The sequence below is a fragment of the Catharus ustulatus genome, chromosome 7 (assembly GCF_009819885.2).
Source record: "Catharus ustulatus isolate bCatUst1 chromosome 7, bCatUst1.pri.v2, whole genome shotgun sequence".
In the NCBI taxonomy this organism is placed as follows: domain Eukaryota; kingdom Metazoa; phylum Chordata; class Aves; order Passeriformes; family Turdidae; genus Catharus; species Catharus ustulatus.
In genome coordinates, this window is record NC_046227.1 from 9,863,898 (window position 1) to 9,891,060 (window position 27,163).

The window sequence follows — 27,163 nt, forward strand, 5'->3', positions numbered from 1 at the left end:
GAACAAGAAAACCTTATCGATCTAAGAGGATTAAATTCTGTAGTCTTCTACAACTTCAAAAGATGGTGGTTTTCAGTCTAAATCCTAATTTAAAATCAAGAATTTTTGAGAAGAGGATTTCTTCCTTCTCATCAGGACAGAAAGACTGAAAATTTACCTCTACTTCTCAAAGTAAGCACAGGCCCAGTATCTCTACTAAAAAGCTCCCTCTTCAAATTTCATCATGCCTTGTCACTCTCAAGTGACAATCCTCATTACCAGCCCTGAAGAAAAAACGACAAGTCCGTTGTAGGCAGAGTTTAAAGCTGAATCCAAAGCGATAAACCTGCATTTCAGATCTGACAATTTCACGTTTCACGCAACACTGCTCGATTTAGCCAAAGAGAGAAAACAACATTTCTGCCTGGCAGCAGCCTCAGTGGGACACCCCTCTGTGCTTTCACAGCTGTGCTAGCTGCATTCCCACGCATCTCACCTCTGCAGACACAAAGCTGCTTTAACAAAACTTGATGGACAAGACTGTTCCAGAAATGCTACTGACACTTTTAAAAGTTCAGCCAGTACAAAACCCAGAAATAGCCAGGAAAAAGGATGTTTGCCTTCATAGAATACACCATGTCCCTCACATACACTTTTCTTCTGGTAATCCTTAGGACTACACCGGGAAAGAAAAAGAGCATGCACACAAAGCAGTCCCTCAGCAAGAAAACAGGCCATGTTCTAACATGGAAGATACAAGTGTGGAACAAGTGAGCAAACTCACATATATATCCAAAAACATTCTTTAAAATACAAAATTCTAGAAAAACTGAGCATGAATTTAGCTATGTAGAATTTCTCAGGTTCAATTCCTTGCATTTAAAAATGAAAGACCAAAAGTTTCTGTACAGGAGTATCCTGTGAATTACTTTCTCAAAGTACAGTCTTTTCTACAAAGTACTGGTTAATTTATTACTTACTTCCTTTTTTAATAAAATAATGAGAAGTCCCAAAACAAACATTCACATGCATTCTAAAAAAAAAAATATTAAAAATCAGTCCTTCAGAATAAGATGATTCTGTCTTTCTCCCCTTAGGCTTTTGTAATTTTAAAAAGGTAACATGTATTTTCATAACCATTTAGCAAGCCACTGAAGTTGCACTGTACTAGGAAAAGCTCCATCTACCATTCCCTAGTGAAAGCTCACCAGTCACCTGTAAAACACTAACAGGAGAGGCAGTGACTGATTGCTGGCAGTCTTGTGACCAACTGCACCAGTCCATGTCTGGGTGAATGTGTGCAGTGGGCTCTGCTCAGCCCCTGGTAATGAAGCTTCTATGAAGAACTTTGGTGGGATTCCTCATGAGTCACTGTAGTTCTAACCAAATAATAAAACCACACTCAAAAGCACAGAACTCCCTTCTCATTATAGAAAACTAATGAGAACATGCTAATTGAGTAAATTAATGAATGAAGAGCAAAGACAGCCCCCAGTGTTCCATTTTCAATTCCTTTTATAATGGCTGTAACTCTACAAAACTTAACTTGAGCTGAAAATGTACCTGAATTGCTTCAGACCTTTGCCAAATGTCTCTGTACAAATGCCTGGGCTCAGAATGATGTTAATTTTAGAATATTCACCTTCTCTTCACACAATCAACAACCACTTTTTCCCCTCAAAACACTGATTCAGACTGCCTGACAGTTAATTGTACAAGCAACATTAAAAATTTTTAAAAAGCCACAGGACTGTGCTTTTGGGTTTTAAAATAAGAGCATAATATTTGCCTTTTTCTGCTCCTAGCTCATAGAAAAATGGTGTTTCACTAGAAGACTTGTGGGAATACTGGAGGTACAGTAGCAAGCTGGCAGAGCCCCAGTACTGCCTTGTGTTAGTGACCACACACAACTCCCAGTACCCTCAGGAGCCTGTGCCTGAGGGGAGACTTAAGTAAAATAATTAAACAAAGACCAGGATAGAGAATCTCAAGCATCTACATTAAATTTTAATAACATGTTTGAGAATGGAGCTTTTATTCTTACAAATATTCGCCAACTAGCATGTCTCTCCCAACAAAATAAAAAGTGTCCTCGACTTCCAAAGAAGTAAGTGGAAACTGGAGGTACTTCACAGCAGTTATCAAAAATGACTGAAAATTCTGGATTATACCTGTAGAATTTAACTTACCTTAACTGTGGCTATAAAAGGTATGCAAATTAAAAGGTTTTTTTAACACTTGAAAGAGTTGATCAAAAACCAGAAATCTTGAAAGAGTTGATCAAAAAACTTACATCAAAGATAGACAGGCACGCTATCAGATTAAGTACATCCTTACCTTTGTTGTTAAAAAATGTGCAATTTCATCATTCAGAATGATGAAACCACAAGACTTAAAGGAAAGAATCTGCTCAGATCTATTTTAAATCGTAACAAAACTCACGCTACCATTCATGGATTCCAAGTGGCAATAGAGACAAAAGCTTCTGGACCTTCCACCATTTAACAAGAAAGCATTCACATACTTTGGTATTACATAGCAGTATAATGGGGGGGTTTGGGCCAAGAAGGCATAAATTTGGGTATTCCTTATAGGATTCTTACCCCGTAAGAATCAGTAACTTAATACTGTTTCATACTTTAGAGACTCAACAGACTGAATGCAGAAATATTTTTAATCATGAAATTAAGATAAAAATCACTTTCAGCCTAGAGTAATAACCAATAATTTTACAGAATTTTAGCTTATTTAATATCAATCCTGAAGTGCTGTGAACCATTAAAAAAAACTAAAAAAACAACAGGAAAGATTGTTATACCTTTATGCAGATGACGCTCCCTATGTATTCAAATCAGAATGTTTCAGCTCATTTAGCAATCTGTGCATTTTACAGCACAGATCACTTCAGCTGCTAATGCTGGTGGAAAGATCCATTCCTGTTTATTATGGAGACACTTCATTTGGCTGGCTTAAAGGTTAGTGCATATCCACAGTTTGTTCTAGGAGACACTGCAGCTTATGCAGCAACTCCAATAGAGCTTTTACAGCAGGTGTGCACTGGAACACTATATTTTGTGGAACTACAGTAATGTTGGAAGAAAATATCAGACAAAAAAAAAGAACTAGAAAGAGCATCTACACAGAATGTAACATCAAGTGACACAGAGATGGAACATCTTGGGAAAAGGTGGCACAGCAAGTACCTTTCAAAAATTCTACTGAGGTCGGTTTCATTGCACTACACTCAGCCCCAGCACAGATATAACTGCAGTGGTCAGAACTGCCCCCATCAGTTTCTGCTATACCTGCTTCTGGCAGTTTAAGTGATCATTCTCTCTTTAAATTTCAATGTAGTGCATTGTGAAGTGATTCCTGAGGAGGTGAGCAAACCCCATGTGCTGCTCCAGGTACCGGTTGTGCTCCCTTCCTAGCAGGGGCATCAAGGCTGTCCTTTGGACAGTTCCACACCACACATGCAGCAGGGACATTTGCATCCTTGACAAAACACAACACAGAGGAAAATTGCAACCCAGATAGGTTACTGATGCTCTCAGCACCAGCTGACCTCCTGATCCACCCCTTTGGAGTCATTATTTGCTAATGCACACACAACCAACAGGCCCTTGCATGACAGCCTAGAGCTCTTTCCAGCTCCTCTTATGAAATAGCCTGAACAGCACAAAGAAACCCACACAGAAGAATTTTTGGAGAGGATTTCCTTCTATAAGGATTCCTCGTAAACAGAAATTTTCGCTCCTTCAGAACTGATGCTATTTCAGTTCTACAAAATCAATGACTTATACAAATGATAATGCTGCTTTTCACAAATGATAAGAGGTTACTTGTCCAAGATAATGTATAAGCATTGGACTGTAAGCACATCAAGTTACATGATAAGTATGGTACTTCAAATTTTCCAGTCTGCCAGCCAGCCACCAGCACAGGCAGAAATAGGAAACTGTATGCATATTTATTGTTTAGAAATAATGCATTTCATCTTCTAGCAGGTCATTGTGGAACCAGATCTACATTAATTAGAATCATGTTTTTACATAGCTCACTGCATGAAGAAACACAAAGAGGAATCCACAGCAACTCTCTGAAGTCTTATCTCAGCTTTATCTGTAGATTAATTCTATAGCATGCCAGAACACATACCAGAAAAGAAAATATGAAGTGGTAAAATAGTAAGAAACACACTGAAATATTACAACACAATTCTGACTTACCTATGTGATAAAGACCTATCCAGTCCGTTGGATCTACTTCTTCCTTAATATCCCAGAAAATGATGAGGTTCTGAGACTGTCCCAAGGTGTATTCGTACATGCTGGCTGTCAAACTAGACCTGCTATCCGAGGTCACTAAATCAGTGTCACTGTTGGCACGCTGCAAGTTCATGTTCTCAGGCATGGTGCCCTGAGAGGCCAGGCTCTGCAGGTTCTCAGGGCTCAGCGTGTACCGGAGCTGCGGGTTGCGGCGGCGCACGAAGAGCAGGTGTTCTCGGGCTGAGCTGGCCATCTCTTCTCCACTTCTGTCAATTCACGTAAAGAAGTTGTTGTTCAGAGATCTATCACAAAGAAAAGAAAAAAGAAAGTGTTATGTGAGACAGGAGGTGACTCAGTCAGTTATTCAATGGAGAAGTATTAGTGCAAAAATGTTCCCACAGAAGCCTGAAACAGACTGAGTATAATCTTTTTCTTCATTGCTCTACCACTGCAATGTCTGTACGTTAAAAAAACTCCATTATTTGCTTACAACAAAATTCAGAGTTAGCCATACACCACGAAGTAACATTTATAAGCCAGAAAACAGCAGAAAGCAAATCATCCAAGACAATCTATGAAGCAAGAACAGCCACAGTAACAAAACTAATTTAAGTCTGGCCTTAAGAGTGAAGTAGCCTTAAGAACAAAGATATAATGAACTCATCTTCCACCATAAAAATCACAGCAATCACAGCAATACATGATGTTTATGATAGTTTCAACAATTCTCTCTCTGCACTGTTTGACCAGCATGAGTTAAGTGTCGAAGATAATAGTAAGGTTTCAGTAGAAATATCATATTGCAGATTTATACTACTATAAAATCATCTTGTAAGGATTTCATCTTTCAAGGTACAAAGCACAGTTTCTGAGGTCCACTATACCATACAAAAACATGTCAGACATGGCTGAGGTGCTTTAGACTGTGGATATATATCCAATTAGTCCATTCATCTGTGCAGTCAAATTTTATGTTGTCCTTCTCCATCTATTAGAAAACAGACATCTTAAAACTCTTCAGCAAAGGAGCTGTCATTTCCTCCAGCCCTGAGCAGACACCTTCCCTGAAGTGTCTTCCCTGAAAGGGCCATGCCAATATCATTCACCATCAGAACTTGTGTTTCATTATCCATAACTTCTAAATTATTGTCATTTGAAAACAATCACTCACATTACTCACAACTTGCAATAAAACATAACTCATCTTCAATTTTCTTTTCAACAATATTTTAGTGTATGGACTCTTTGAGCTTACCAAAAAACTTTCTGCTGTTTTTCAGCTTTTATTAAATGGGAAATGTTTTGAAACACTAAGAACTAACAAAGGGGAAAAATAAAGTTCAACTTATCCAGTTGTGTGCAGTGTATCATACACTGTACATGATTCAGCATCAAATAATGCAGAAAAGGAAGAAAATAAAAATTCAGTTCAAAAATTCTACATACACAGAGGTGACACAGAGATGACCATGTTTCCTTCACAAAGTACATGACACAGTCTTTCCTGACATGAGGAATATTTTGGCCGCATACACATTTTATTTCTGGTGCTGGACGTCAGCAGGGTTCATTACCTCCTCTCTGCCATGTTCCTGCACACTCTGCCTCTGACATCAGGGTCAGTGACATAAGGGAAACTCTGGTAAAAAGGGCCTTTTTAAATAAGGGTCAGGGAAGTTAGCATCTTGTTTCTCTATGCAAAGTTTTATTCACTAGATCTGAAAATCCCAGAGTGCTTTGAGACCAGAAAGGCTGGTAAGAAACAACCACCACCTTCCGTAGAAGCCAGTGAAACACACAGGGATCAGCCCTGGGATGTAAGTGACAGCACACACTACATTCAAGTGTTCAATGTCCCAGAGTTCTACCCCCAAGTCAGGAGGCCCTGATTTGCTCCTGAGGCTGCCCACCACAGCAAGCAGCTCGTGCTTGTGCCTGGGAACCACGGCCCTTGGCGCCAGGAGATGGGGCAGTATTAATTAACAGACTGACAGAGAGCTATTAAGTTCATTTTCTTCTGTCCCACAGCCACAGATTTATGTATTTTTTAACTACTGGATGCAGTAGTTTTATGGCAGTAAAATCACTGCAAAAGAAGTGTTGTGCAGGCACACTACAAGTTAAAGACAAAGTTTTAATAGAAGGGATGAAGACATTTCCTTCCTCTGCAGAGCCTTACGCTGTACCCGGAGCAGCACTGGCATTTGTTGGAACATATTGAAAATTTATATGTGGCAGATGGACAAACTCATCTATGGTTAAAGACACTTGAGAATTACAGTAATTTCACAAATACAAGCCGCAGCAATTTGACAAAAATTTTGGTGGAAACCCGGAAGTGCGGCTAATAGTCGGGTGCGGCTAATATATTAATAATTTTCTGACATTTACAACCCCAGACGTGCCAGCCAGAGTGCCGAGCCAAGCACCGGCCAGTAAAAGCCGGCATTTCGCAATTGTTACAGTGTTACCGTGTTGCCCTGGCTCCCTGCAGGCAGCACGGGGGGCGGGGAGAGAGGCGGGAGAGCTCTCTTTCCTCCTCTGCTGCAGCCCAGGGGAGGGGGGCGGGGGGCGCCGCCATTGCCGCGGCCCCGGGAGCCGACGGGGGGGGGGGGGCGCCGCCATTGCCGCGGCCCCGGGAGCCGACGGGGGGGGGGGGGGGCGCCGCCATTGCCGCGGCTCGGGGAGGACGCGAGGGGGCCGCGCCGCCATTGCCGCGGCCCGGGGAGCCGACGAGGGGGAAGCGCCGCCATTGCCGCGGCTCGGGGAGGACGCGGGGGGGCCGCGCCGCCATTGCCGCGGTCCGGGGAGCCGACGGGGGGGGGGGGGGGGCGCCGCCATTGCCGCGGCTCAGGGGGGCCGCGCCGCCATTGCCGCGGCCCAGGGAGCCGACGGGGGGGGGGGGGGGCGCCGCCATTGCCGCGGCTCCGGGAGCCGACGGGAGCCCTGTGCAGCCATTGCCGCGGCCCGGGGAGGGGGGGGGAAGTGCGCGCCGCCATTGCCGCGTCTCGGGGAGCCGGCGGGAGCCCCGCGCCGCCATTGCCGCGGCTCGGGGAGGAGGCGGGGTGCTTTGTCCGCGCCCGCCGCTGGCGCCACGAGCACGGGAAAGCTCCGTCCCCGCCCGCCGCCGCTGCCGTAGGAGCGGGGGAAGCTCTGTCCCTGCCTGCCACCGCGGGGCAGCGCCGACCCGGGGTGACCGAGCCCAGGGGCAGCGGCGGCCGGCCCCGAGCGGCAGCACCGGGCTGGAGCACCTGGCCCCGTCAGCGGCCCCTAGTGGGCCGAGCCTGCACAGCCTTAGCTCAGCCAGTAAACCCCGCCCTCCCGCGGTTCTGTTACTAATTGCACGCGGGTCCTCGCTGCGAACGACAGAGCGGCTTATATTCGTGTGCGGCTTATCTATGGACAAAAACCGAAATATTTGCCAACACCCAGAGATGTGGCTTATACTCAGTGCGGCTTGTATTCGTGAATTTACTGTAACTTGTACTAGCCAGGACTACACCACAGTTTGAGAGATGAAAACAGCATGAGAAGAACATTAGCTCCCCTGCAACAGTCCATTTTCTTGGACTATTCTCTGATAATGGTTATCACTCTGGTGAAACACGTTAGTTTCTGAAAGTAAAGTAAACCACAAATCTAAATGCTGGGTTACTTTTTTGATCCTATTCATAATTCCAAGTGTGATCCAAACAAACCACATAAAACAACTGAAATCTATTTGCAACCAACAAGTTAAACTCACACGTAAATGAGCGCCGCCATTGCCGCGGCTCCGGGAGCCGACGGGAGCCCTGTGCAGCCATTGCCGCGGCCCGGGGAGGGGGGGGGAAGTGCGCGCCGCCATTGCCGCGTCTCGGGGAGCCGGCGGGAGCCCCGCGCCGCCATTGCCGCGGCTCGGGGAGGAGGCGGGGTGCTTTGTCCGCGCCCGCCGCTGGCGCCACGAGCACGGGAAAGCTCCGTCCCCGCCCGCCGCCGCTGCCGTAGGAGCGGGGGAAGCTCTGTCCCTGCCTGCCACCGCGGGGCAGCGCCGACCCGGGGTGACCGAGCCCAGGGGCAGCGGCGGCCGGCCCCGAGCGGCAGCACCGGGCTGGAGCACCTGGCCCCGTCAGCGGCCCCTAGTGGGCCGAGCCTGCACAGCCTTAGCTCAGCCAGTAAACCCCGCCCTCCCGCGGTTCTGTTACTAATTGCACGCGGGTCCTCGCTGCGAACGACAGAGCGGCTTATATTCGTGTGCGGCTTATCTATGGACAAAAACCGAAATATTTGCCAACACCCAGAGATGTGGCTTATACTCAGTGCGGCTTGTATTCGTGAATTTACTGTAACTTGTACTAGCCAGGACTACACCACAGTTTGAGAGATGAAAACAGCATGAGAAGAACATTAGCTCCCCTGCAACAGTCCATTTTCTTGGACTATTCTCTGATAATGGTTATCACTCTGGTGAAACACGTTAGTTTCTGAAAGTAAAGTAAACCACAAATCTAAATGCTGGGTTACTTTTTTGATCCTATTCATAATTCCAAGTGTGATCCAAACAAACCACATAAAACAACTGAAATCTATTTGCAACCAACAAGTTAAACTCACACGTAAATGAGCTCCTAGTGTGGGTTAAAAAAGCCTCCAAAAATTCAGAACTCATAACCTTTTACAGCATCTCCTAAATCATTGAATGAGGTTGTAAAGGGGCCCTCAAAGGGGCTCTCATGTCAGATAATACACTGCTATGTAGTATCTCACAGTGAGATTAATTAAGGATATTTGACGCTCATATCGTAAAAGGGGAAAAGATGCTTGTCATAAAACCCAAGCCATAAGAAGTGATAGAAGGGTAGAAAGAGCCACCACTTCAATTATTTGCAACCCATAAAGATATAAAAACCTTAGTGCCTTCCTGCCTACAAAAGAAATTAGTTCATTGGGTTAACAATTCCTGATGTCTGTCACTAATAACATAAGTAACAGAACATTAACACATACATCCTACCATTGACTGAAAACAAGAATTATCCTCCCACTTTCAGTTCCTGGTAAAGTGCCACTGAAACAGCATTTGCACCCAGACTGTGCTGTAAAGGCAATGCCCAGGATTAGCTGTGTGCACCTGCCCTGCCATGAATGCTCAGCTCATCAGGCTGAATGCAATCAGAGCAGTGATATCAGTGAGTATCACACCAAGCTGGCCAGGCATATTGTTGCATGAAGGCAACCTGAAATGTTCAATCTGAATTAAAAGCATAGGGAAATATAGGCATTCAGGAAATCAGCAGATACTAACTTTAGCAAGCTATTTCAGTTGAAAAGTGAAACCTGTATCAAAGCTGCTTATCCATATCACAGCATTTTCTTCAGTACTTGACAAGAAGCTTAGAGAGAACTAGAACTGATTTCCTCTTAATCTCTAAGTGGCCCAAGTTCAGGATTATTTCTATCTAAATATACTCCCCAATTACTAATCACAGAGGGGCTAGAACTGGGAAATAGTTCCACTTAATACACAAAATACAGATGGGAAAAATCCTCTTGCCCAACCTTCTTCACTGAAGGAGACTAAAAAGAAATGTCAGGCCATTTTAAAAAAATACATGAATGGAAGTCCAAGAGTTCCAACACAGCAATAACCAAAAAAATTCCTACCCCAGCACACAAAACAAGCCAGAGTTCACATGCTGCCCTGTTTATGCTGCCCTGTTTATCTTAGTCCTAGCAGCAATTCATTGCTTGTTTATGCGGTGCTGTTTGATGTGGCTGGCGGGTGCTGCTCCCAGCCGCTTCCCACAGCACTGAGAGCAGAGCAGCTCCGCAGCAGGGCTGGCCTGGAGCGGGGCTCGGGGTGCAGCTGGGCAAACAAGCGCTCGTTAACCCAGGGCACTGCTCCTGCCCTGGGAGAGCTCCACACACGGCTGGCTCTGCTGCTGTGTGACACAGGGGTGGTAGAAACTGCCAATGTCACAAATGTCCCCCGCTCACAGCATCTCTCAATAGCTTAGGTGGAAAAAGACCTTTCTCAACATTCAGCCCAACCATTAACCTAACACAGGTTCACCACTGTCAATGTCTGACAACTCCTTCGCTGAAGAAATTCTTTCCTTAATACTCAATGTAAATCTTCCCGGAGGCAGCTTGACGCTGTTTCCTCTGGTTCTTCTGCCTGTTACCTGGGAGAATAGACTGACACCCAATTACAGTAATTTCACGATTACAAGCCGCACCTGATTATAAGCTGCACTTCCAGGTGTCAGCAACGTTTCATTCTTTGTCCATATATAAACCACACCAGATTATAAGCCGCGCTTCCGTTCGCAGTGAGGATCCGCATGCAACTTTCACAAAGTTGCCAATTAGTAACAGAATCGCAGGATCTCCGAGTTTACTGGCTCACTGCCGGGGCTGTGCGGGCTCGGATTGCCGGCGCCGCACCCCCACCGGGGCCGTGCGGGTTCAGATCAGCTTGGGGCTGCTGCAGGCTCACACTTCCGGGTTGGTAAAATTCATAACTTCGTCCATATATTGGCCGCTCCTGAGTGTAAGCCGCACTTCCGGGTTGAGACCAAAATTTTAGCCAAAATGGTGTGGCTTATAATCGTGAAATTACTGTACTTTCAGGGAGCTGAGAACAGTAAGGTTCCACCTGAGCCTCTTTTACTCCAGGCTAAAACACCTCCGGCTCTCTCAGCCACTCCTCACAGGACGTTCACCAGCCCCCTTGTTCTCCTTTGGACACATTCACATCATGCTTGCTGTATCTCTCAAATGCCTCTCCCATGCTGAGATAAGCAATTCCCATAATTATACAGGCTGAAGAACACATTAAGAATACAAAGAACAGAAAACATGCTGGTTTTCCAATTACACCCTATGTGACACAGCTTAGTTCAGTACAAAGATTTATAAACGCTACAGTGTAAGGTTCAAACTGACCATCTGTCTGAGCTCAAAGTGTCTGAGAAAATGCTTCTTGAATAAATTTAGAATCTGGAGATCCTTCTCTGCACATCACTCAAAAATAGCATATTTTCTGGGACAAGGTATAACTCCAGTCCCTATAATGGCTTCAAACTTGCTAGAAACTCTGGCAAAAAAGCAGAATAGTCAGAATCCACTGTCAGCAGCAAAACCTGCCTATGCAGCTGGGTGGGTTAACCATGATTCACTCATCTGCTCCACCACTCTGCACTTACCCTGCTTCGGCACTAGAGAGCTTTTCTCGAGTGCTTTTCTTTTCTAGAGGTGCAAGTGCACCTCTGCCAGCAGGACAGATGGGCCCCTCCCTGTAAAACTCACCAGCTACTTACTCAGCATGATCATCAGGAGCTGATTTGGCCTGAGACAAAGGGATTAACTGGATAGCTCTTTAACTAAATAGCTTCCTCTCAGGCCTATATTCTACTATTTCAGATAGCAGATTTGGTCTATGAAAAAATAAAAATAAAATAAAATAAAAACACTCACAACAAGATAATAAAATCAGATAAAGTTGGCATGAGGCATCCTTTTCTCTGCAGACAAAAATGAGAAAAGCTCCATCCTTCTGCCCAGATGTCCTTTTCTTGTTATTCCTGCTGGAATATTTCCAAGAATTTCTACTTATCAAGTTTTCTGCAGTCCACATAATGGAATTTCTCTCAGAAGGTATTTCACTGATCAGTAGGACTTTTCTCCATTAGCTAACATTCTGTCAGACCCAAGTTAAGCTAACACATTTGCATGCTTTCAATTCAATCACCAAGATAAAGATGAATATAAAAGCTGTCACAGTATTCAAGAGCCAAGAAGAGCCAGTTCTTTGGGATCTCTGTTTTTCTCCTCTATTTAACAGAGGATAATAAAGCCTTTTCACTTACAAGACCATGGCTATATCCTGAGTCTTTAGGATGATTTAGTTAATCAATTAACTTGTATCATGAAGTGGAAATTTAATTTTATCCCATGAAATTCAATGTTTCAAAAATATAACTACCATCATATTATGTAACTGCACAGTTCTGGGCAACAACAGCAGGCAGAAAGTGCTGAGATCCTTCAGCTGAAACATAGTCCTAACTGGTCAATATTGTTACCTAGAATGCCTGAGTGCTCATTAAGTCTGCATGTTTTAAATAATTATTTATGCAGGTAAATGATAGAAACAAGTCCTGGGATGGCTATCTTGGAGACAAAAAGTTATCATTACAAACCTAGAGAATCTGTGATCTGATGAAAATCAAAAGAGAAATGTCATAAACTAGAAAAATCAAATCATTACACTTCTGACACAATTTTCTTTTTAATTACAAGGATATTCAGGATATGTCAAAGATTGAAAGGGAGGAAGGAGTTTCTTTTTTTACCCCAGTTCTATTTTACACATTTGACAGTAAATTTGTATTCACTGTTTTTCCATTAACAGCCAGTTCTGGATATTACTTTTATTTGGGGAGTTCTTGAAAGATATTAAAAATAATTGGTAGCTACCATCATAGCTGACACAGGACTTAGATACAGCTGAAACACTTAAATGTTCTTTAATATCTCTCTTTTCAAATAGAATAAAATTAAAAGTTGCTTTAATTCAGCTTTAAATTAATTGCATAGTAACCATCTTGAAATATAAATTGCTCTTTCCAGAAGCACAGAGACAGGTTAAATTCAGAAAAAATATTTTTCTACTTATCTGCTTACTTCCTCCTTCAACAAAGCCCCTCAGACTTTCATAGGACTGGATACTGTTAGAAGAGGCTTAGCCTGAAGCAATGATGATGAAAGAACTTAATAAATTTCCCAGGTTCCAGAAACAAACCTATATGTGCACGATCTTTTAACCAGATTTCCTTTTTAATCAAGAAAATTGCCATGAAGGTCAACTTAAGCATCTTGAAAGACTCAGCAGTTTGTAAATCTTCTCCCAAGAGAGATGATTTGAATTTCCATTCAAAGTATCCCCACAGGAGTGCCAGACTAAATGATGCTGTGCTGGCTGTGCCAGGTAGCTGGCCTCCTTAGGGGAAGAGGCAGAGGTCCTCCAAAAATGTCCTCCATTCAGAGAACCAAAACCATTCTCTCTCTTGATCTGTGGAGGAAGCTGCAGTTACTCAAGACCGAGCAGAAGAGGACAGAATTTTGCTGGGATGTCCTTTCGCCTTGTTGCCCTGCTCTGAGCCGTGTGGGGAGTAAACTGTGCTGAGAAAACTCTGCCTTACTCTGCTAACTCATCCTCTGAACTCACTTCTGGGAAACCACAACTAGCAACTTCTGGAAATCGGAGTCTGATGTTTTAAGGTAAAGTTAAAAATTACTGCACTGTAATTTGACAAGGATGTTGCTGTTCAGGAGAGGGAGGAAAAAAGGAAAGAACATGCGCATGCATCTCCAGTCTGCTTTGGACTCAAACCTGGTGACTCAGCTCAGATGTTAAACATCAGCTCAGATTACAAAACCACCATATAATTTAGACTGGCTGAAAATCTACCCTAAGGGAAAAAAACATATAGTTCAGCATAAACATATACTTTAAGAAAACTGTCCATTCATTATTTGGCCAAAGAACGGCTCAGTAATTCAGAGCGTAAGAGAATACGTATTTTCAATAGATTTTTGTACAGTTAATTTGTAAAGTGAGTCCTATACACTTTTGTAATCTACCTGGAAACAAATGTCACTCTCATATGACCTTAGGTGCTTGAGTAAGGTTTCCATCTTCTACCCAAAAACAGCAACTTCTTTACACCAGGCAGAAGTTCCTGCTCAACCCTGTTACCACAGCCAGCAGTTTGAAGAGCCGTGCATATTTCTCACACCCTGCCCAGCAGCCCACCAGACACTGGGCTTTCAGTACAACTTACTGAATTAATTACCAGGCAAGAGCTTCAACTTGGATCAAGCTGCTATACAGCACACTGGCCACTGGTCAAAAGAGTAAATGTCATAAATATGTGCCCAGAGACCAGTGCACACATCCCTACACATGTGCATAGCCCAGCACCCTACAGTTACTCAGTTTTAGAGGGTACTTACTGATGCACTTTGTTGTCGAGGAAGACAAATGTTCCATGTCCCCACAATACTGTCCCCACGGTTCAGGTGGAGAAAGAAATCCTAAAACATTTCAAGCTAACTCAGCCACATGAACTGTGGAGTTGAATACTGACAGCCTGGATAACCTGTCTGGAATTGTATGGAAAGGATTACAGAGAGTTCATCTAATCCCTTCTGCTGCAGCTGCCAGGCTGTGAGATCCATCTGGCCTGCAGATGTATTTTAGTATTGCTCTGCAGACATGCAGGAGGATGTCCATTGCCTAAAACTCATTCCTGTCTTTCACTGAAGTAGCAACACAAAAACTGCACATAAATCTAAATTAAATATACCAGATAGGCTCTTATCCTCTAGACTACTCACATAAGAAACAAAACTTGAATAGAAATTGTAGGGCAATGTATTATATGGCTTCCTTAACCTCTTCCTGGTGTGGCAAGTACTTTACCCAAGTTCATTTATTTCAGTAATCTTACCTGCAGCACCACCCCTCAGAGTGGAGCTCACAACTGAGGCAGAGACTCGAGGTACAGCCATTAAACCCTGCATATTGTGAGCTGTGGCCTTGGATAATTCACGATGCAATGGTACTCTACAGAAACTTAAAAGCCAGAATCCCCTTTGCCAGGCTTCGATCTTTAGTACCCATGACACAGCCACATCTGCTGCTAGTTGCTATTGATTGGTTGTATTCACTAACTTCCCTTCAAGTACTGATGCAGCTGCTCTCAGTTTAGACTTTTGATGCCAGGTCACACAATCCATCATACAGCCCCCTTCAAGTGTCTGTACTAGAAAGACAGACTAATCTCTATGAGAAGCTACTTTGACACAGGATGGGGAAATTAGAATTCAATTATCCTGTGAATAAACTATAATATATGCTCATACTTACATATGTGAAACCCTGCAGGAACCCATAAATGACAAAAAAGAAAATGGGTAACCCATTCAACTCTCTTGAAATCCCTCCTGTCTTCAGGACTTCCAGAACATCAGCAGCAACAGCCCAGAGTTATCCAATTATAAGTTTTCTCCCAAGGCTTTTTCACAAGTGAGAGTAAAGACTAAAACAGAACTTCTGCAGAAAAGAAAAACTTAGCATTTGCCTGTTCAGTAAAGGATATAAACATGGAACTAGAAGAAAGAGTACAATGCCAAACAGCTTGATTAACAGAAAAGATGTATTCCTTTGGGAAAAAAAACAAAAGAAAGGAAATCTGCCAGGCCAAAAAAGCCACAATTCAAAAAGCCATTTATAAAATAATGCACTTGACAGAAGAAGTACAATTATTTACTGCTTACTATCACAGTAGTTCTGCAGTTTCATTCCAAGTCTCTGGAACCAGTACCCAAGCAGAAACTATCCAATGAGGTTCACATCCATGAATGACAGCTGCATTTTAGTGATACTTAACAAAGCCTGATTTAAGTATTTATCTGGCAGTTATTAAAACCTGCTATATGTGTATTTAGATATGCAATAAGCATTTCTATAACTTAATTTCAATTCAATTTTTAACTGGAAATCCATTCTATTCTGACGGAAGTATGGGAATATACAATGAATATGAATGAACATTCACTGTTCCATCCATGCAAGCCCAAATCCAATACAGTCATTCCAATTTTCAAGCCTGTTTGAGCTCAATTTTCTACCACATAAAATTGATTTTACCCACTGAAAAGGTAACAAACCACCAAGACCAGGTACACCTCTCACACCGAGAGATTCCCACATTACCAGGGAACACAGGAATGCTGTTTCTCTCAGAGCAGCATATGCTTCAATTCATGATGCTGCTTATTCAGTTTTGTCACAAAGGGGTATTATCAACTTGAAAAAAGGAAAAAAGGCATTTATTTGTGCAAAACATGTATCAACTGACTGCAAATTCAAGAATTCTGTAACTGAAACATGTTGGTAGACTAAAAGTAGAATAAAAAAGAGTGCCCACCAGTTCATAGCAAAGCAATTTCCCTGATTCTCCATTTTTTTCAAAATTCCTGCCTTGTAAAACTGATCATAATGTGGGCGTGGAAGATGTTTAAAAAAGAGTCAATTGGTCTCCTTAAAGAACAAAGGAAAATTAAAAACAAAACCAACCCAAAGCTTTGTGTACCTAAGTCTTATAAATAAACTGTAGATACTATCAGTAGATGAGGAAAACAGGAAACAATTATTTTTAAGAACTGGCAAATTTTGCTGGAATGAATTTAGCTGTCTGTATAAATGCGAATTTCCATTCTTCTGCCCCTTTTACCCTTTTGATATTTCAATTTAGATAATTTTCCAGTTATAATCTTCCCCCCACAAAGCCTGAATTTCCATAAAGATTTAAGGAGACTCTTTGGCTGAATTAAAACATGAGAACATCTCTGCTTGTCTACAGTTTAATGGAGCTTTTTGAATGAATGAAACTCTACTAAGCAAACATCTACCAAAGGCATCCCTGACACTCAGAGGAGAACTGATGATCATGTCAGCTCAAAGGCAATGGCTTTTGCCTGCTGACTGTCCCAAGTATGTCCTTAAGGAGGAGGTGCCATTACCAAAACCATGTCAGTATTATGTTTTTCATATATACCTTTTCGAGTTCAACTTAAGGTGTTCAGTGTATTAGGTCAGAAACATTGCAGAGAATCAAATAGTTATGAATGCAATCTTTGCTGTAGAAACTACAGAGATTGAAAGCCCTAAAGATTTCCTCCTCCAGAAAACACCTGTTCTACCTTCTTTAAATCACTTCCTTATAATCCACAGAAAAAGAGCCCAGACTAAGGAAAAAAAAACCTCCGCATGTTTGTCTGTATTAAACATGTAATGAAGATGCTGATCTTCAGCCTAAATAAATCCAGGCAGAAAGTCAAGCAGGGCTGTATATGAAGATGTTGATGATAATACCCTATCTTATTTACAGGCTAAATCACTTTTAATACTCAAAACACTTCAGCTCTAAACCAAACCAGTTCTGTTGCTTAACAGCAATAGTTTTGTCTTTTACAAACCACAAAATAGCACCATACAAACATTTCCAAGTATAATAACTTGTTTTAAAGAATGAAGATTGCAATCTTATGTCCTACTTCAGACTGTCCCCCAAAATATGTTTTAGGTCAGAACTTTAGGCTTGAAACCCTGTATTAGAACTCTTATGCACCAACTGCTTTACTATGTTTTTAAAGGACTAAAATAGTTTTAAGGGAACATTTTAGATAGATAATTCAAGAAACAGAGCGCTTATCATTTCAGTAAAAAGACGTCAGATTGGTAAGTAGTTATTGTGCCCTGCCCCTTAAATTCTCTTCCACAACTGTGTGAGTCAGACAACTTATGTCAACAGGATATTAAGAGAAGACTGCATTTGTTGAGGTGCAGCAAGACATCAGTAGGACACTTAGACATGTTCTCTGCCATACAAATTGGCGCTCTCCTCAAAGCTAAACTGCTTCAGGGTAATCACTGAAGTGGTCAGAGGTGAGGAGCTTCGAGGAAACACAGGCTATGCCAGGGAACAGCCTCAGAGCCAGCCACACACACTACATCTCAACTAGAAAGGAAGAGGGAGACAGACTGAAAAAACTTCCCTTTTAAGAGTTTGTTGATCTACAGTTCACAATCTGTAACCACACTCAAGAGAACACCAATTAGGAGTCCTAAGGAGCACTGCTTTGACAACAAAGATACTCCTGGGGTAATTGGCACACGTCATCATCACCTGCAAATGCATCCCAGGGCACACTTGGCTGTGTCTGGTCTGTGCTCTTGAGATGAGGAAATTGTTAGTGCTGGAGCACAGACCACTGAGGAGTTAGAGCCACCAAAGCTAACACCAGCCGTGCCTCCTCTCCTTGTGAGTACACTTCACAATTCATTATTTAGTTCACTGAGCACATACTGAATTTTTTTCTCCTTGCAGGATTACTGCTGCATTTGCTGCTTTCCTCGGTTTCTGCAGTAGATGAAGCAGAAATCTTTCAGAAGCTAAATGAACAATTAATGAAAAGACAACAATACAAAGTGGGCTATATAAAGATGAGGCTTATTATGAATTAATACTTTTACTATTAAATATGCATGAGTTTTTAATAAGTAGAGCTAAAAATAGAGCCGTGTATCACAGGATTTCTCCAGGCTGTACAATTTTCATTCATTTTCATCCTGTGAAGAAATGGATCATTGCTGAAAGGATTCTCACTGCACATTTTTATATTGCTATCACTGGCCCTAATTCATCAATCCACAAAAAATCCCAGCCTCTGGGATCATGGCATAAAGGATTCTGAAGAGCTCCACCCTCTGCCATAAGGCTTGCAGGAATGTGCAGCAAAGTCTCCTCATCCATCTCCCAACAGGCACAGGTCTCTGGCAGCCCAGTCCCAATCTGCAATTTGTGTGCTTAGAAAGAATCCATTAGTAAGAAGACTCCTGCATTGGTTAACAAACAGTTACCAGCAGCAGATGCATCCACTAGACTTACCAAAAAAAAAACCCCAAAGTAACTACTTAAATCTTTATCTTTTCATCTTAATATTTCATTTTCAGAGTAAATGTGTTCTCCTCATTATTTTGGCCCCCTACCAAGAAAGGAAATCTAAAATTGACCCAAATGCATCAAATTTTCTGATTGGACTTTACTATTCATTTTTAACATCAAGTCGTGTTACAGATACAACGGAACAAAGGATTTGAATAAAGACTGCACTAGCTCTGGAGGAGGGTGTACACATTCAGGAACACACACTCAGGAATTCTATATACATCCACCCCAGGGCGTAGGTGCTACAGCCCCAGGAAAAGGAAGGAGATTGAAATCAGTGTTTATAAATACAGCCAAGAAATCCCAGCACACATACCACCAAATACATAAACAGAAGTTCAGACAATCTCATCTGGAGGCCTAAATTTCCTACACTTATTTATGTTGGGGAATTTTTTTTGGACATGTTGTGTTGGGCCTTCATGTTTTTAAAGTGACCTTGGTGTATTTAAACCAAAGAACTTGCTTTGATTGAGCTGAGTAAAGAGCTATTAACTGCTGTGTGACAAAAAGAAATAAATAAATCATAGCACGCTGCATCCTAGTACCATCTTAAATTACTCTGAAATCTGTTTTTAAAATTTATTGTTTAATTTTGAATGTAATCTATTTCTCAATGTGCAACTATAAAATGTAATTTATTCCACATCAGATATACTCCTAATTTAAAAGCTAAACCAAACCACATTAGAGTAGAGGTAACTTTCAGCTTTTTATGGATGAAGTTTAAATCATCTACCTATTACTACTGTAATCTTTTTTTTCGGGGGGAGCAGTAAAACAGGTGCAATGACATGATAGTGATTTTCAGTGTAATGTCCTTGGCTTGCTCTTTATTAAGACAATTAGGATTTGAGCTTTGCATAGGCATACAGCTACTTAAAACTGGTAATTTAGAGTAAAATTCACATGATTTACTGGAAACCCAGAATAATCTAAGTAAAGTGTATTTCTTCCTCTCTTCTCCACATTCAGCCTAGTACACACTCCAGATTTATCTTTGCTTTTCTTATGATGTACAGTAATTTCACGAATACAAGCCGCACCAATTTGACCAAAATTTTGGTGGAAACCCGGAAGTGCGGCCAATATTCCGGGGCGGCTAATACATTAACAAAATTCTAAAAGCTGCCAACACGGAAGTGAGAGCCCGCAGCAGCCCCAAGCCAAGCTGGAGCCCGGCCGGCCCCGGCAGAGGTGGGAAAGCCTGGCAGAGGCGGGGCCAGCAGTGTGGGGGCGGGCGGCTGAGGCTGAGCCAGCAGGGCGGGGCAGGGGGGCGGCAGAGCCCGGGCCAGCAGGGCGCGGGAGCCGGGGAGAACTGGGGCTAGCAGTGCAGGGGAGCATGGCAGAAGCAGGAAGGCCGACGGGTGGGGCTGCCTGGCAGCGGGGGAAGCCCAGCAGAATCGGAGCCAGCAGCGTGGGGGAGCCCGGCGGTGCGGGGGCCTGCAGTGCCGGCCAGGGCGAGGAAACGCGGCGGCGGTGCAGATGGGAGGGGGCGGCCGGCGAGCCTGGCAGCGGCGGCAGCGGCTGGCCCGCCGGCAGGGCGAGTACGTGAACGCAGCGGCGACGCGGCCGGCATGCCTGCCAGCGGCGGCAGTGGCTGGCCCGCCGGCAGGGCGAGTAAATGAACGCAGCGGCGACGCGGCCGGCATGCCTGCCAGCGGCGGCAGCGGCTGGCCTGCCGGCAGGGCGAGTACGTAAACGCAGCGGCGGGGCGGTGCTGACGGGAGAGGGGGGCCAGTGAGCCCGGCGGCGGCTGCAGCACCACCCGGCCGGCCCCGTCAGCAACCATGAGCGGGCCGAGCCTGCCTGGCCCCGCCCCGAGCCAGTAAAGCCCGCTATGCCGCGATCCTGTTACTAATTGGCCAATTTGTGAAAGCTGCGCACGGATTCTCGCGACGAACAAAAGTGCGGCTAATATTCGGGGTGCGGCTTATCTATTGACAAAGACAGCAACATTGTCAAGGCACCGGGGGTGCGGCTTATAATCCGTGCAGCTTGTATTCGTGAAACTACTGTATTATACTTATAATGTTCAGAAACACACTTTTTTCAGATTTTTCAGAAACAACCAGTCTTTAATCACAGAACCAAAAAGAAAAAGAATTTGTCATCTTTTGTTCTTTTTTATGTCCTCAATATTCACAAATGCATTTTGGACTATCCTCCCTCCCCTACCATCCACGATCCAGTTGTTCAATATTGCCTGTGCAAATCTCCCAGTTTAATGTCCAAAAAGAAAAAAAAAAAAAAACCAACCAAAAAAAAAAAAAACTACCTGAAAAATACCTGTACACAACATGATCAAAACCCAACAACATAAACAAAATAAAATATGAAAAAAGGGGGGGAATAAAAGGGGTTTTTTAAAATCTATACTGGTTGGTTGGTTTTTTCCTTATTAATGGAAATGTCCCCGCATTGTCCTGCATTTGGAAGTTGACTTCACAGGGTGACCTTCCCAAAAAACAACATGCAATGCAGTTTTCTGGTTAGATAATGTCACTGCCTCTGTGTCAGCCCTTCACTTGTGCCAAATTACCACTGCCAACCTCTGTTGTAGGCTATTACTAAGCAGAATTAAAGAGAAATCACTCAAAACAAATACCCACATACTGACTGGACTTGATAGTTTGCCAAAATTACAATGTCATTATTTGAAAAGATATGAATGAAGTCTCCTATCAACACTGCTGACTAGCTGGTGGGTTTCTATGTAGTTTGAGACTGCTTTGATTTTTTTAAAATCATTTGCCTAATAAATTATATGGCCACACAATTACAGACAAATTACTGTTTATTACCACTAAATTGTTTTATCCCTGTGATGCAATTCCAGTAGGTGAGTAATGAAAAATATCAGGTTTAGGCAACCACCATCACGTTTCATAACAGCACTTTAAAGCTGTTTCTCCTGAACTGCAATAGCAGCCCAATCAAGCAGAGGATGTTGCTAAACTTCACTAACAATCCTACACCTCCATCACGCTGTAATGCAAACACAAAGCTCAGATTAACACACAAACAAGTCTTACAACTCGTGGAGCATGCTGGAACTGCAAAAGAATACCAGTTTTTAGAGAAAGCAGTGGTACAATAGAAAAAGGTATTTAAAAGTAACACTGAACCCAGAAGGTGAACCCTTCAGAAAAATCAAGCACCATAAAAAGCAGCACTTAGCTACTCCTGCTAATTGGTCACAACCAATATCTGGGTAACACCACAGCTCTACTGTTGAAGTGCAGTAGTTTTATAGACACTGAGAAAGCAGATCACTCATTCTTTCCAAAGGCTTCACTGGAATACCCCCACTGGAATACCCCAGTGATGCCAACTGCAGTTGGAAAAGCAGCAACTGCTGAAAAGGGCTCAGCAAGCCTCTCATAACTAATGTAATATGGCCATATTAGTTAACTTCAAATTAATATCCATACTCCACATGGCAGAAGTGTTTAATCTAAGTGTCCTAACAGTGAGCCACTAGTTTGTCATCTTCCACTAGTAATGACTGTAGGAAACAAAGTACAACATTTTGTAAGTCCTTAACACAATTACTTTAACTGAATTTCTCCTTTATCACAGTGCTGGGGGTTGTTTTTTTCCTTTCCTCCCTGTGGAATTTTCCCCCCTTGACATGCTAAGGAACACATATATACCAGTGTTGCTGACATCCCATCAGATGCTGCATCTTGTCTAAAACAAAAAAAAAGAGCTGCAATTATAGAATATGCTATTCTCAAACCTACTTTCTAGCATTTCTTATATGAAAAAAAAAAAACGTGGTTCCCACTGCAGCTGACCAGAAGTCAAGACCAGCTCTGAGCAGATATACACAACATAGAGTTATGTCAACAGCTTTCCATGAAAATAACTTCTTAAACCTATTACTTTGCTTTTTTACATAATTACCACCAAAAGTGCTGGGTTATCAACCCCCCATCTGTACTGCAGTGGATTGGCAGTATACATTTGGATTATCACTGTAATTGTGTCTTCCTGAATATCTTATTTCAGAGCTTCAGCTCCTAAAGCAAATGGCAATACAAGACCTAGCAAAGGTACACTTAGAGTGGCACAGCATGCTTGTGGCATTCAAGGGTTAAGATATGCCAACTGATACTTCTGGTACAAGGAAAGAAACCCTAGGAAAACACTCCAAGCTTCAATGCAAACTGGCAATTACTTACTTCAGAATAAAGACAAAGGACTGGCACACACAACAATGAGCAGTTTCAAAACTGAAGGATTGCATAACTGCACAAGATGAAATATTAAAATTTACTTTCTCTGCTATGACCCCTAGTGATGTAGCAAACCTCTCAGGTCCTGAACTACATCCAGAAGCAGCCACAGGTTTCACGTGCCTGGGTATGTCAAGATGAGATGTACTCAGTCTGGAATTGTCTTCATCTCTCCCAGAGCACTGCCCATCAAGAAGAGGGGAGCTGGTGCTGATCTGCTGGAGCTCAGCTCTGCCCAGCGGATGCTCAGTGAGCAGCGGCTACACAAAAGGAAATGGATGGGCTGTTAAAAAGTGTTAATAGCATACTCGGTGTGGACAGTCTATTCTGCAGGGTAGAGACATGGTAATTAAAAGATCAGAAAATACTACCACAGATCCATCAGGGAACTTCCATGAGAGTCAGAAAATTCAACAGCTCCCATGTCATGCCCCCAGCCTTTCAGAGCTATCAGAACCTGCAATTCTTACATTTCGCTCTTCTGAAAGTTCCACTTTCCTTGTGTGCACAGGGAATGCAGGGTGTCTTCGGGCCCCAGGGGCTGAAAGGTTTTATGCTCTAAGCACATCCTTGGAAAAGCGTTATGCTATGGGCACCTCATCTGAACCAGCATCCAGCTATGATGGATACACTAACAGATGTCTGACGGGGTTCTTTGTTGGTTTATTTTTTTAGCAGGCATGCCTATTGGAAATTTAAGCCACAGGGGCAGTACCTTCTGCTACCTACAGTCTGCTGGGAGGATTTAATCAAGTATGCGTGATATAACAGGCACTGAAATTCCTGGAGATTACAGAATGCTGCAGAGGGTGTCATACAGCCAGGCAACAAAAATAAAGTGATTTAAGCAGATGAGACCAGAAAAGCAACTAGTGAAAGATACATGACTCTTAATGCTAAAAAGTATAATTGTGGATATTGTCTATATTTAGTGAGAAATAACCAAACAGATCTAAATATAACATGATCTTTTATAGCTGTCTTACAATATACATACAGACTGAGGAAACTTTTCTGTGCTAAGGCACAAATATGTCTTCCAGTTATATTTGGTGGAGCACACAGTAAAATGCAACTTAGCATTATCCAGAAACAGAGTGGCCAGTGAAACATCATTCCTAAAATTCCAACTGCAACCAGAGATGTTTCCCCCCAACATTTACTGGGTCAACTCAAGCACACACACGAACACCTGCTGACCAGGTAAAGGCCAGATCAATACCTGCTGCAGCTAACAGGACCCTCTCTGCCACACTGGAGTGCTTGGGAGCAGCAGATGGGAAGGCTTAATTCAGCACCAGGGTAAAGTCTAACGTGCATTGTGCCTGAGGGCTTTCAGATAAAAGAGCATTCTCACGACAAAAAGCCACAACAAAACCGAGATCTCACTTCGTTTTAATCATCAAACGAAACAAGCTCAGAAATACATTTCATGGAGCAAATATGATTTTACTCCAAATTTTCATTTCCTATAAATAAGCACCACTAACTCAAAGCTCATAACACACATGTGAGCCATAGCTAAGGTGGTCATTTCTTCTTACCTAGAATTCGTAATGATTCCATTATTAATCCACAGTTGGAGTTCAGTTATGACTAAACTCTTCCATTATTAATAGATTGACAGTGGAATATTCAGCTTGACACAATCAACTCTCTCATGGGCATTAAACAGTTGCTCTGTGGGTGTTTTTGGAGCTTTTTTGGGGGGTTGGTTTTTTTTTTTTTTTTTCTCCCCTTTTTTGTGGCTTGGTTGGTAGGGCTTTTTTTAAGCATTATGATTTCCAATTACAGTAAATTCACGAATACAAGCCGCACGGAATATAAGCCGCACTGCTGGTGTGTTGGCAACATTGTTGCCTTTGTTAATAGATAAGCCGCACCCGGAATATTAGCCGCACTTTAGTTTGCAGCGAACTTTCACAAAGTCGTCATTTAGTAACACAATCGCGGGATCGCCGGGGCTTACTGGCTTACTGCCGACCTCGGAAACATTGTTTCCAAGTGAAAAAGACACACCCTTTATTTACAAGCCGAAAAAGACAGGAACAATAGTGTGGTCATTTTGTGAGCATTCCCAATGGATCCGTGTTGCCTTTAAACAGCCACTTAGCCACGCAGGCAGGCAGCTGAGCTCCGAGCGGAGCCACATCTCCGTGCTGGCACAGGAGCGGCCGTTGTAGCCCTCGCAGCCCGCGGGGGGAGCGGCCGTTTTAGCCCTCGCAGCCCGCGGGGGGAGTGGCCGTTTTAGCCCTCGCAGCCCACGGGGGAAGCGGCCGTTTTAGCCCTCGCAGCCGGGCGGGGGGAGCGGCCGTTTTAGCCCTCGCAGCCGGGCGGGGGGAGCGGCCGTTGTAACCCTCGCAGCCCGCGGGGGGAGGGGCCGTTGTAGCCCCCGCAACCGGGCGGGGGGAGCGGCCGTTGTAGCCCCCGCAGCCCGCGGGGGGAGCGGCCGTTTTAGCCCTCGCAGCCCGCGGGGGGAAGCGGCCGTTGCAGCCCTCGCAGCCCGCGGGGGAAGGGGCCGTTGTAGCCCCCGCAGCCGGGCGGGGGAAGGGGCCGTTGTAGCCCTCGCAGCCCGCGGGGGGAGCGGCCGTTTTAGCCCTCGCAGCCCACGGGGGAAGCGGCCGTTTTAGCCCTCGCAGCCGGGCGGGGGGAGCGGCCGTTTTACCCCTCACAGCCGGGCGGGGGGAGCGGCCGTTGCAGCCCTCGCAGCCCGCGGGGGAAGGGGCCGTTGTAGCCCCCGCAGCCGGGCGGGGGGAGCGGCCGTTTTAGCCCTCGCAGCCCACGGGGGAAGCGGCCGTTGTAGCCCTCGCAGCCGGGCGGGGGGAGCGGCCGTTTTAGCCCCCGCAGCCGGGCGGGGGGAGCGGCCGTTTTAGCCCTCGCAGCCGGGCGGGGGGAGCGGCCGTTTTAGCCCTCGCAGCCCGCGGGGGGAAGCGGCCGTTGCAGCCCTCGCAGCCCACGGGGGAAGCGGCCGTTGCAGCCCTCTCCCTGCGAGCCGAGTGGCCGTTCTACCCCTCTCCCTGTGGGCTGAGCGGCTCCCCCAGCCCTCTCCCTGCGAGCCCAGCCAGCCCCGTAGCCGCACAAGACTGAAAACACTTTAAAAAGTACAGAGAAATATCACACACTTTTATCGAACTGCCGAGGTAACTCACCCCGATAACAACCCCCGCCCCTCAGTAACGCCGCCATCCACAGGCAGGCAATAAGCTGTTCTCTGATTGGTTCATCGTCGGAACAACGGGAAACCATGGATTTCAGACTGTTTTGGCTCGGGACTGGACCAGCATGATACTAGGTAAGGGCAGATATCACATTTTTGTCCATAGATTAGCCGCACCGGAATATTGGCCGCATTTCCGGGTTTCCACCAAAATTTTAGTCTTCTTGCTGCGGCTTGTATTCGTGAAATTACTGTAGTCAAAAACCACAGTGCAGACACCCTGCATTTCATAACATGCCATTCTTTTTGCTAAAGATGAAACTAGAAGTAGGTGAGATACTGGAAATACAAGATCTATTTTACATCTAACATCAACCTCACATAATCATAGCTGCATTTTATTTTTAAGAGAATTTAAGTTCACATAGCACAGGTTTTACTAGGGAGTAGAAAAGGCAGAGTGAAGAGGCATGAACTGATCAGAGGAATCTGAATATATGTAAAGTTTCTTAAATAAGGAGACTACCAGGACTAAATTTCTGATCCTAATGTTATGCTGTGAAATCAGTAAGAAAACCACAGAAATTACTGTTACTTTAAAGCATATTTTTCATTACTTCTAGATTTGGGGCTCTTCCTCCTCCATTTGCTTCAGTGTTCCTTATCAGAATTTGTCACCATCATCTTAACCGTCCCTGAAACACCTTTTGAAGTATGATACACTAAAAAAATGGTTTAAACCCTCCTGACACATTCAACTGAGAATTTCTATATAAAGCTCTCAATTCTCTTTCACAGTATCCCTGACACCTTCTCTAGTTGGCACCTAAGAGATGTTAGCACTGTATTGCCACAAACTGTGTGAATATTTTACTTTCAAAATATTTATGAAAAAAAAAAGAATGAAGAATATTATCAGAATTCATATTGTTGATCTTGTTTCCAATTACTTATTTT

At 43.8% G+C, this 27,163-nt stretch overlaps 1 protein-coding gene across 1 annotated transcript in view; it reads right to left on the reverse strand.

The window, feature by feature from the left end:
* The window catches only part of HECW2 (HECT, C2 and WW domain containing E3 ubiquitin protein ligase 2), a 149,480-nt gene that overhangs the window by 94,556 nt on the left and 27,761 nt on the right, over positions 1 to 27,163 (reverse strand). Inside the window, exon 2 of the mRNA XM_033065441.2 lies at positions 4,209 to 4,549. Coding sequence (XP_032921332.1) covers positions 4,209 to 4,500 — 292 coding nt within the window. The 5' untranslated portion in view covers positions 4,501 to 4,549. The remainder of the gene's footprint in view (positions 1 to 4,208; positions 4,550 to 27,163) is intronic.